This window comes from Corvus hawaiiensis, chromosome 2 (genome assembly GCF_020740725.1).
Source record: "Corvus hawaiiensis isolate bCorHaw1 chromosome 2, bCorHaw1.pri.cur, whole genome shotgun sequence".
Taxonomy (NCBI): Eukaryota; Metazoa; Chordata; class Aves; order Passeriformes; family Corvidae; genus Corvus; species Corvus hawaiiensis.
Window position 1 is genome coordinate 18,375,625 of NC_063214.1, and position 12,706 is coordinate 18,388,330.

General features: G+C 42.1%; 1 protein-coding gene across 4 annotated transcripts in view; it reads right to left on the minus strand.

Moving 5' to 3' along the window:
- Positions 1-12,706, minus strand: part of LOC125321200 (amyloid beta precursor protein) — a 206,325-nt gene that overhangs the window by 133,295 nt on the left and 60,324 nt on the right. For all 4 annotated transcript variants that reach the window (XM_048293620.1, XM_048293622.1, XM_048293621.1 and 1 more), the window contains exon 3: positions 11,600-11,729. In XM_048293620.1, coding sequence (XP_048149577.1) covers positions 11,600-11,729 — 130 coding nt within the window. The remainder of the gene's footprint in view (positions 1-11,599; positions 11,730-12,706) is intronic.

Sequence of the window (12,706 nt, forward strand, 5' to 3'; positions counted from 1 at the left end):
GTTCCTCACTGGTGGGGTGAGAAGCCGAAACTCCTTGACTGACTGCAAGTACTGCTCAGGAACAACTAAACCATCAGTGTGTTACCATTATTCTCACCTTAAATCCCAAACACATCACTGTGCTAGCTAATTCTGTCCCAGCTGAAACTAGAACAGGGCTCCTTTGCCATCTTGCTGGAACAGATCAATTTTATCACTTCCAGGAAGGACCACAGAGTCCTTATCTGATTGCTCAAGTGAGGTGTGAAATGAGATGACAATAGGTGCATGGCAGAGCTGATGAAGGGCTGGGAAGCGGACAGAAACAAAACTGGCTTGGGTAGCAGATGCTGACAGGAAGAAGAGAACGTGCTGAGAGGAAAAGGCAGATGTCAAGATAGGAAGAGGATTACTCAGAAGGAAAGGAGAGGTGAAGAAGCATCACTGCCTGCGAGACTTTAGTGGAATGGTGATGGACAAGACAGTAGCATCTGCTGAGGCAAAGAAGAGAGCAAGGCTGGAAAATCTGGAGCAAGGGGCTCTGTAAGAAGAGCCAGAGAGGGGCAGCACCCTCAGAGATACAGAAGGGCAGGAGAGAAGCAGGTTAGAAGGAGTAACTAGTCTGATGGCAAGCACTCTTTGATATGGCAGAGGAAACCACATAAGCATGACAATGTCTATCTCAGTCCACAAAACATTTTAGCTCAAGTGGTCAAAAGCAGATCAACACTGCATCACAAAAGGGCATAAAGGTGTACGCGGAAGAGCATGCAGCACTACTTCCCCAAGACTGTTTCACCACAACTTCAACAGACACAAAACTAGGGTCTCTAACACCTGATGAGTTATATTGTAGTGAACTGTTGGGTTTTGAAACTTTGTAGCCTCTCAGCATCCAAAAGACACTGTGGGAGATGGATGAGGAGCTCACATGTACATTGTGCAACAAAATTTTTAACTACTCAATTACTTCTGTTTGCTTGAAACCTAAAGCCAGCAAGTTTTATTTGATAATCTGAGGTCTCCTCATGAAATACAGGGTGATTGACCATTCCTCATCCATTCTCGCCAAGCTACTCATGACTTCGCAAAGTGCTGTCAGATCCTTCAGTCGTTTTCCTTTCTGTGCTGGAAAGATCCGTATAATTTCTTTTATGGGAGCCATGTCATACTTCAAGCACTCCCCATCACTCTTAACTCTTCAGTTTCCACTCTGCACTTCTTAGGAAAACCAGAACTGCACACAGTGCTCACAAATACAAGAAAATCCATAGCTGACACAGTGGTGCAGTTATGTTCTGTCTTCTTCCCCATTCCTTTCCTAATAATCCCTAAGACTGTTGGATTTTGGCACAATGAACATATATTTTCACAGAACTATTAATCCCCAAGGTCTCAATCCTGAGAAGTCTGAAGCTACTCACAGTCTCACCATATACACTAAGATAAGATTACTACATTTTGGGCTTCTCCTATGAACACTGACTTTACTACATTAATTTTTGCTTCCATTTTACATCCAGTCACTCAGTATCAAAGATCCCACTGAAATTCCTCATAATTTGCCTTTATTAACTCTACCTTGAATAACTTAGTATCTTCATCAAATGGGTCACCTCACAATTAACCCTCTTTTACAAATCACACATTCTTTGAACATCACTGGCACAGGAACTGATCCCTTGAGATTTTGCTGGTAAGCTTTCTGTAGAGTTTGAGGATGGACCATTAATTCCTGCCTTTTCTTATCTTTATTTAGCCACATAAGAGTTTTCTCTTCTATCCCATGGTAGATGAAATTCTTTAATAGCTTTTGGTAGTGGACCTTGGTAAATATCTTTTGAAAAATCAAAGGAGGCACACTATCCACTTGTCTACCTACTCTTTAAAAAAAAAATCGTCTTGCTCACTATCATCCTCACTGACAAGTCCAGTATTCCTGGATGTTCAGCCCATCAAAAAAAGCATCCCATCTCCCAGACAGACTTACTGAACTGTATTTCTGGAATATTCCCTAGCACGTTTTAGAAATACCCAGTGAGTCCCGTCACTGACTCTCCCTCTGCAGTTAACTGCATCAAATCTGCTGGCAACATTCAGTTCTACTCCAAGAATGTATTTAGCATGAGAATTTACAGCTACTTTCAGTTAGGTGAGAAATTTTTTGAAAAATGCTACCTATGCAGATCAATTTCATGACCACATAGTAAGATGGATGCTTCCTTCTTCCTCTCCGTGTCTTTCCTTCCTAAGATGTTAAAACAAACAACACACTTTAATTAGCGGGATTCTCCAACTGCAAAATTAAGTTCTTTAGGTTGAAGGAAAACACCAAAAAAAAGAGGATGAATCAGCTCTGTGGCACTACAAAAACATTCAGATGAAAACTTCCTGGTCTGTCTGTTCCAAAAACGAGATGCGTACAATGAACAAGACATGAAACTTATGCAGCAGGTTCATGCATTACTCACAGGTTGTGTGTGTGTGAATATACCCATCTATCAAAACCAAAGGTGCAGCTATGCATCATAAAGACTTCTTGGGAAAACAGATACACATCAAGACTGTTTTCAAGCGTTTTCCAATTTGAAGCCCAACTACCAATAGATACTTAGGGTTTGAAGCTTCTCTCCAGCTTTCAACTACAAATTAAGGATGACACCCCTCTCCCTTAAGACCCTTACGAAAAGAAACCTATGATCTCCAAAGTGTTTGGGTAAGAGTAGAGAAACTTCTGAGAGGAAAATTCGTTTTGTCTTCTTTGTTCTACGGAGTGGTGAACAGTAACTTGGGTGTGGGAGAGGCTGGACCAGTGTTGGGGTCCCTCCCCTGCCGTGTAGCCCTGGGAGAGGGGCCCTGAGGGCACAGACACGGGGTTTCCCTGCCCCTGCTCAGCCTCGTTCCCACTGGTTGGTTTGTGTTCCCCTGCGCGGGCAGAAGGACCCTTGGTCCGGTGACTGGAACAGTTCCTCGGCAGAGCTCCGGCCATGCGGCTGGAGAAATAAACATCTCTGAAACATCTAGCAAGAATCTGTCTGTCCATATATATTTCCTTTCCACGGGACTCCTGGTTTGATATATGCGTGTTGCAGTATCCCCACTGCAACAGACCAGGAAACAGAATAGCTCATTCAAGCACCCACAGTAGAACAAGGCAGGCAGACAGAGCAGCCCCACAATCATAGCCTCCCTGGAACCCTCTGAACAGGAAGGGTCAAACTATGATCAGAGAAGCACCTTTTTCAATTTTTGAGCTATTTTTAACCTTACTAATAGTCTTTTAGCACTACTTTTTGAGGTTAACTCTTTTTATAGAAAGCATTGCAGAAAAAGCAGGAACACATGCTTTTAATCCCTGATAGCTCAGCCTGGGCAGAGTTACAAGTGACCGAAAACTTAGTCCAGCTAGCTTTGGTCATTCAAGCAGGAAAACTGATTTTTCTTCTTAAGCTCCTTAACATAAAAACATTTAATACAATGTATATTGCTGTCTTTAGCAGATAGCTATGAAGAAGACTCGTATACTAGTGACCACTCCCTGTGAGCTGTTCCTGAAGTGTGTGCACTACTTGTGGTTTCCTTTGTCCATTGTAAAGAGACAAACATATCGTTTCCAATGCTTACCTATAAGAAATTATTTTACTGCTTTAGGAGTAGATCTGCAGAGCTGTGATGTTCAAGATCTCAAAAAGTTTTTGTGTTGTGACCTGTTCTTATTAAAACCTTACTACAACCACCAAACAAGTAAAACACATGTACATCCCAAGAATGCACAGAAATAGACAAGTTCAGAATTCTTTCTTCTTCTCGTCTTAATAACAATAATTAGATGTTTTACATTTGCTCTTAGTCACACATGAAGATACATTCTGGTCATTAGCAGAATGTTAATTTTGCTTTATCTCTGCACTTCAGGGTTTCTACAACTTCAGCTAGGATGTGGCTAACCCACCAGTTGAACCGATGTTTGGCTCAAGTGAAAAGGTGGAAGCCTTCAGAAACAGAGTTGTGACTGCCTGAGGAAGTTTTTGTGCTGCTGGTGGGTGATCTCATTCAGGATTTCTCTGCCCACTCTCTACCTCTTTGTCCAGCTGATGGGATTTTGTTCCCTGAAACATGCCAAAGGCCATTTTAAATGGTCTATACAGTCCTGCTTTGAGACGAAAATATTTGAAAAGACACAGTTATAAACCATGAGGCAATAGAGCTTCTTAGAATTTTAATAAACCAATACATTCGTTAATGTGTATACAAATGATCAGTAACTCAACTAATACTTAACAGCCACTTTTTTCTCTATTACCAAAGCTGAACATAAAATCCAGGCCAGAAGACTTCAGGTATTATGGCAAACCATTTCTATTCACTGATGCATATCACGGCATGCTCTTAATTGCACCACTGCAGAGAAGCACATTTAAGACCACACATTAGGTACTGAGGTCTGAAAAGCTTGAGGCAACAAGCTCAGCCATGAGGATGCAGGACCCAGAGAAAGCTCTGACTGCCAGCACAACACTGAAGAGCTGTTGACATACGGCCAGCAGGGCTGGACCTGGGCAGGGACCTGGCTAGGGGGCATCTGGAAGGCCTTGCTGCAGTGGGAGGAAACCAGTGTGCTAGGACACCTCATTATCCCTGCAGAGCTTGCAGTTTCACAAAAAAAAGGGCCTGGTTTTCTCATCCACTGCCAGCACTCTACCAAATATACTACTAATAGATAGGAATTCTGTCTGTGAGACAGCAAAGACACATGAAATATTTACAACTTTCATTACACCTAGGATTTCTCTATCTGTGGCCTCCCCACTAAGCAATTCAGATTGTCGGTATTTCTGGAGATCCTCTCCTTCCTGTCAGCAAGTGTTGTCAGAAAAACTAGACATATTGTAGTTATGTAGGCTGAAACTAAGAGACTTTTTTTATTTTTGGAACACTGTGGTGTGAGGCTTGTCTGCATCACTCACATGGCTGAGTGGAGACTGAGGCAAGCTGGAGCCAAAAAGCTAAACTAACAGGGACAGGAAAACTCCAGGACAATTATTTAATGTCATTCTGTTAATTAGGCACTGCATGGAAAAGTCAGGGGAAAGTGTTTCCAATTACTCAGAAGAGAAGCTCCACCACTGCAATGTGAGTTTAGAGGAGGTAAAAACAGCAAGTTTTGCCATGAAGCAGAAATATACAGGCACTTCACATTCTTGTGAGAAAAAAATCCATTAAAACTGCAAGTAATTTTAGAAGAACTACTAGTAGAACTGCCAGTTACATGTACCTCTATTTAAATAACCAAGGCATAATCTTGGTGTTTTCTTTGATATAATTGGCTAGGCATGCATATCAAAACTTGAGTGTGTCTTTTCTTCAAACATCATATTGGAAGTTAGGATCTTTCCTTTTTTTTTTTCTTTCTCTCAGGGAATTTTGTCCCATTTATTGCCTAAGAGACTATAACAACCGGTACTTAAGAGACAAATGATGTGGCTGGGAAGGGGAGGAGGGGGAAGGGTGCAGCTGGCCACTCTCTTAGCTGGCAGGGGAGGAGGGGGCAGTTTTTCTTTTGAGAAAGGCAGAGATACCACAAGATTTTGGCTGGGGGGGTCACAAGCTGGGCTCAGCTCCTCGCTCTCTCTTGCTCTTGGGATCAGAGGGGAAGAGTCGAGTTGCCCCACCGTTTTCTGCTGCTGCCTTGGGCTTTTTTGCTACACTCTAATCTAGCACCCAGTGCCCACCAGGACACCCCATGGCTCCTGCTAGGTCTGCAGAGTTTCTGCTACATTTTGTTTGTCACCCGGGGTGTACCCCCCCGCTGTTCCAGCTACCGCTCCAAGGTTCCTGCTACAGCCCATTTCACCATCCGGAGGGGCACCAGGATCAGCTGCCCCTGTAGGTTTGCACAGAAAGCCCCTTTTCCATCTCCCTCGCTGGCTGAGTCACCATTACCACATGGATGGACTGCTGATCTTGCGCCACAGCGCCCCCTGCAGGTGCGGGGGAACCATCGCACCCACTCTGCCTGGCCAGGAGCCATCAGCGCCCCTGCCGGCTGTGAGCGGAACTGCACCAAAGGGGAAAGGGCCCAACAGCCAAGAGAGGCTGTGGTTGGGTCTCTAGTTTTTGTTTGTTGTTGCTGCCGTTGTTGTTGTTTGTTTGCCTTGTTATCCATATACATACTTGTAAAGAACTGTTATTCCTTTTCCCGTATCTTTGCCTGAAAGCCCTGTAATTTCAAAGTTATAATAATTTGGAGGGAAGGGGGTCATATTTTCTATTCCAAGGGAGGTTCCCACCTTCCTTGGCAGACACCTGTCCTTGAAACCCAGACACATCAACAAGTGGATAACTTCACAAACTGCTAGAGTAATAAAGCATGACAAGTTAATAAATATTCTTAAAGATGTTTTTGTTAAAACCAGAAACAGAAGCCAGTTTTTCACTACATAACTACACAGCAAAATATACTTTTCATATAACCTAATCCACTTGTTTATGGACAAATGACTGCAAGTAATCACATTTTGATTGACAGAGGCTATGTACATAATGAGATTCCAACACACCTGGATCCTTCCAACATTGTGAATGCAGTGCTTAGCAGCATACGTTAACAGTATAATGAGGCAGAGCCACTCCTGAACATGCACTTCACACAGCACGGTTAATCTGTAATTCCCCATTTGCCACACCTTGCCATATTCTGTCTACCATGCCCACATAATGATCCACAAACACGCACATAACTGAGCTTCTCCTCTCTATCCAGGGTTTGACATATGTATTTCACCAACAGAAAATAATGTCATCTATTCAGAAGAGCATAGCCATACATTTATCTGAGGTATACAAAGAATCACATCACTGGAACAAGGATGTCTGCTCCCACAACCAGAAAGGAACATGGAGTGAGTGAATTACTCCACTTCATTGCCCAGACTGCATAAATTCACCAGCTGCTTTTCCTCAGGCAAGCAGTGAAGAGAGGAAAAAATGCAGACTAGAACTGCTCATTGCCTACACTGCCCCAACAGTGGCAGAAATCCTGCCCTCCTGCTGCTGCCACCGGCAGAGCTCCCACCAATACTTACACAGCCAGGTTGGTGGCCATGGTATTTTCCCAAAAACAGTTTCTGTAAAGCAGGAATCATTGGTTTCTTGGCACTGTCTGGTGTAGCCCTGCAAGCTGTGCCCCACAGCAAATGGTGCAGCTGTGAGGACGGCACATACACCTGAGACCAGGAAAAGGGAGTTCGGCAGATCTTCACTCTTCCACCAGTACATCTCACAGCTCCTCATCTTTGCTGTGTACCCAAACACATTTGTTGCTCTATGTCAATCACCACACTCCCCACTCAAACAACGTAGTTTAACTCTTAAGATTTAAATTAAATTAGAACATTTTTAGGGAATATTTCTGTGGTCAATGCAAAGACACATGACTGACCCAAATGAGGGGCTTTCATTTTGCCTTGTTTAAATTACTGTTTTTATGCTTTAGTTGCATTCTCTTAAGAAAATATGAAGTTGTGTAATTTAGTAAATCTGATGGATGTTACTAAAGTATACTGCTACAAATAACTGCTGTAACTACTGCCCTGCACAAGTCTCATAGAGAAAAAACTGCTGGAGCAGGCAAAGGCTGTAGTGAAATGGGCTCTACACGTTTGAAACACTTGGCTGAAGATTATGATGCAAACAGACTGTGAAGATGCTCTGGCCTGAAAGCAGCCAGATTTCTGTCACTCAGTGTTTCTCAACTGTGAAAAACAAATGTCAAGATAGAAGAAATTACTGAGATGACTCAAGATACTTCAAGCGATCCTCAGAGCAACGCAAAATTAAGACTCAACCCTGCAATCAGCTGCCCACTGACAAACTTTCTGTTGGTGTCTTAATTCTTACCAGATGGATTTAACAGTGGTCAAGGGCAAGGGTCTAGTTGCACTAAAATTACAGAAGAACGGTGTCATAGGTCAGCAAGCATAGTCCCGGAAGGGATGTCCTTGCTAAGGGGTGCTTACAGTTTCCTCTGGGAACTGACAGAACCTATCAGCTGGCCAGTTTGAATATGGACAATTCTCTAAGCCACTTAAAGTTGTGACCACCTCTGTGATCCACATTTAAGAATAGGCAAACTCTCCCTCCAAGCTCTCTCTCGTTTCTGGTGCTGGGACAGGTGGCTGCAGGCCCTGTGGGGGGGCCAGCGGGCCTGGCCAGGCCCTGCTTGGGCCAGGCCGGGCCGGGCCACGGCCATCCTGGAGCCGATGGACCTGTTCCAGCCGTGGAACCCCCCCCACTGCCTTGCCATGGGCAGCCAAAGCGGCTCGGCTCTCCCCCCTCTCCACTGCGATAAGAAAAATTCAACATTCCAGCTGCAAAGCTGCAAGGCCGAGGTGAGATTAATCCTTTTATTGCTGTGAAGAGCTGAAACCCTGAGGGAAGAGAGAGAGGAGATGCTTAAAGCTGAAATTCTGTTGTGAAGCTATGATATATCAGAGTATCCCGTTGTAACTTCATGAAGATATGGGGGGTGGAGTGTTCAACTCGTAAGCAAAAGCACCTGCGCTGAGATAGGCAGATGCTGACGCAGCTGTAATTTCATGAGAAGTTTGGACAGGGAGAGATGGACCAGATGAGGACTTTTGCTCCAAACGGGAAAGGAGAAACCTCAGTTCCCAGAAACGCTCCCGGAGATAGTCCTAATGATGAAGATGATGAAGACCCTTTGCTCCCAGGGAAGGAGAAGGGCCTGTGTTTTTGTTTCTGAACGGCTCAACCTTAAAATTGTACCCCAAAAAACTTCCAGAGTGGACCCTCGAAAGCAGTTGCGGGAAAAGCTGCAAGTCGGGGGAAGGGACTCACATCGCGAGCAGAGAGACTCCTCTTCCTAAATGGACTGAACAAAGTTATTTGGAAGTGGACGGCTGTCTCGTTGTGATAATGTTTTCATAGCATGAGCAAGAAGAGACTTCTCTTTCTAAATGGACTGAACAAGGTTATTATGGAAGTGGTAAACAGACTGAACATCTTAAGGGTTGTCTTTGAACATTGTCAGTGGGAGAAGGGAGGAAGATGGGGGGAGGAAGAGAGTTCTGAAGGTGGTATAATTTTTTTTTCCCTTCTTTTAGGTCTGTTAATAAACTTCTTTATATTCTTTCAAGTTTGGTGCCTGCTTTGCATTTCTCCTAATTCTTATCTCACAGAAGATAAACAGTAATGAGTATTTTGGGCCAAACCACTACACTAAATTGGTGTTTCTGCCCGGTTACAAACCCAACCTGTGACAAATGGGCACTGGCAATGCCCAGCTTCCGGCCATGTCCACTAACAGCTACCACACTAAGAACAGCTGAGGCACACACAGAGCTGACAGGCAAGAGGCAACTTTAAAAAAAAAAACCTTTTAACACTGAAGAAGTACTAGAAGGGGAGAAAAAAAAGCTCTCTGGACTCCTTAGTTCTGTAAAAAAACATTATTAAGAAGAAGTATTCCAAGACAGACATAGTACACAACAAGCAGAGGGCTGTTTGACAGAGAAATTATATATTATGGCCACTGTCACCATTTCCCCTCTAGAGGAAGTAATTATGTGGCCACCTATCCCCCAGTAAGCCCTTGGGAGCATCAGTATCTAAGGTTTATTCTAGTCAGGGTCAAAAGATGTATGTCAGCATATGAGAAAGATAACAAACACAACAATGTGTCAGACACAACTACATAAGCCTCAATTACAAGGAAATATGACAAAAAATAGCGTATGAGGGGATTTTAAAATAAAAAATAAGAGCTAAGGGCTAATGGGAATGAAGTGCTCAAACAACTTTAAAATTTTTGCCTCCAAAGCCTACCTTGCTACCTAAGATAGAAACCATACAACTTGCAATGATTTTTCTTTCAAAACTGCAACTCAGGGAAGACACCTTAAAAATCCAAGTTCAGTTTCTCACTCCTGCAAGGAACTGCATATAGTCCTGTCCATGAATTTATGAACTTCCTTCCACATGATTAGACTTCTTACTCCTTTACCAGAAGACTGTTGGAGCTCCTTATGCTTGCATATACTTCCTTATAATTTGCAGATTAAATTTATTCAGAGCCAATTTATAGTCATTTGCTCTCGTGATGACATTGCCTTTTAGCTTAAATTAGGTTTTAAGATCTCCAGGACACTGACCAAATCTACATAAGAATAGAGAGTCCTAAGCCTAAGAGTGCCCTTTTCTTAATTCAGAGTTTTGCTTGTAGTGACAATAAAATAAATAATAAAAATTAGTTTTTGTAGTTCCACTAGTCTGATGTACTTCTGCCATATCCACAATTAGTGCAAGTGCACTCACATGGAGTCTGATCTAATATATCATGATGCATTCTAGGTGAGACCGCCTCACCTCTAATAAGTTGCTTATCTGGCTTTACACATATATTAACACTACAAGCTGATGTTTCTATCCTGACTATGAAAAACTAAAGAAAACACAGCAACAAATGGGTAAAAGAGCATGTCCCTTTTAGCATTAAAGCTTGTGGTGGAACCAACCAACTCAAGTAGAAGTCTGGAAAAACACAAAAACCAGCAGGTTCCTTCCCACAGTAAGAATCCGTAATTCCTAGAAGCAGGTTCTTCTCCTTACCAAAAGTCTTTAATTTGGGTTCTCCTTGAAGATTCTTGCCTAGAATAAACTGGTCCTGCAGAGCCTCAGTAGCATCAACAATGACATACCGCAGCTTTAGAAAAACCTATTTTATATCTATATAAACAAACATCAGATCTAGAAATTTTACCAAACAAAAAAATTTCTCTGATACTTAGCACAGATTTTACACACCTGCTGTTTTGGCACCTTTGACCACACTGGTAGCATTTCTGTTAGTTCTTCAGTCCCAGCTTTGCTAAGGGCAGACTGCACCCTGTGTTTTACCTATTCTACACAATTGAACAAAAATTCTAGAAACATTGCATAGTTTTTAAAAATTTCTTTCATTATTTGTTTCATGGAATAACTGATCTGAGTTGGTTTCCATGCCTTTTAGCTGTCTTGGCTTACTAGAAAAGCAAGTTCCAACTCTGAACTCCAGCATTTATCACAATTCAAACAGCAGTGGTAAAGCAACATAAGTAACTCATGGAATAATATCAAGAAAATGTTGTACCTAGAATGTCAATGAAAGCAGCAAATTAATGATTCAATTTTCTAATGCAGACAAAAGTAAAGGTTAACAAAAAAATGAGGGCCCAAACGTCCCTTTTAATTGATTCAAACCACCAAGGATGCAGGAGAGAACAGCAAGCAACTGCTACAAAAATAAAATTGCAGGATGAAATGGGGGAATTCATAAACTATCTTTTGTTTTGTTTCAACAAATACAGATTCCCACTGTCTTTCACAGTAAGAGTCTAAGTACTAGATATTCAAAAATTAATGTGAAAAAGAAGAATTTATTTAGGGAAGAGCAGGAGTACTTTCTTTCTAGATAATGCACCTTCAAAGGACTGAACAATTGGACAAAACTCCTTTCAGAAAAGACAATAATACTGAGGTATAAAAGGTATTTATGTAGATTCTCTACCTTTTTCATGAAAAAATACAGCTGGAAAAAACAGACTAAAACTGAGTCACTCACCCAAACATCTGTAGGGAACCACAATATGCGGGTGACCATTGCATTGCTTCCATCCCCTCTTGCACCAGTTCTGTATTGTAACTGGCTGGTTGGCTTCAACAACGTTGGTGATTTGCAATTCAGGGTAGACCTAGCATTAAAAGTATAGGAAAAGACAAATGTTATCACAAGTATGTACTCTGAGTCACCGTCACACGTTTGTAACAACACAATATTCATCTTCCCTCTCTTCTCCCTCTTCTGCTGTGTAAAATATTTATGTCATGGTATGACTGTGTGCACGTACCTGGAAAGCTGGTGTGTCTGTTCATCAGTAAAACCATGTGGCTGCCAGTTCAGAAAAATTATGGTGGTAACAGCTGACTGTCAAAATTGTAACTTTGCCAGTTATATTTGACTAAGGTAAAGATCAGCTAATCACGGTTAAATACCTTCTCCTCCATGTCTAGGCTACTGCAAAACTCCATATACAGGGCAGAATCTCCATACAACTAAATTTAATAACATGCCTTTATGTTCATCTCAACCATTTTAGCAAACATCATCATTCTTTCCTGCTCTGCAGTCTGCCTAGTACTAAAAGTCTGTTGAAACAGTTATTCATATTTAGGTTTACATCACCCATTTCTAAATTGCTGAGATCAAAATACTATCTGCTTTAATACTGCAATACACTTCTACACCTACAACCATGACACCAGCAAACTTGCTGACTAATTTATTGGCAAACCACAACTTCGGCTTTTTATCCCCCTCAGTCCCTTTATCCCACCCCCCTTTCCTATGCTAACACAGCCTGTAGCTCTTGCTTTATATTTTTCAAATTGGCAATTTACCAGCCCTAATACAAAACTCAGCAGGTACTAATTTTCCTTTGCCTTTCCTCAAGCAATCCTTACCAATTTCCAACTGTGTGAGATCTGAGGATTTAAGTGTACTGAAAACTACTGTCTACTCGTACCTACCAATGGAAAATAAAAACAGAAATAGGAACAAGTCTGAAGTAACTGGAGATGGTCAAAAAACATCCTGCAGAGAAGGAACACAATCCCAACAAAAGAAAGCTGGGTTGAGATAAGAGTGAATTCTGAGAGTTCAAAACTGGTG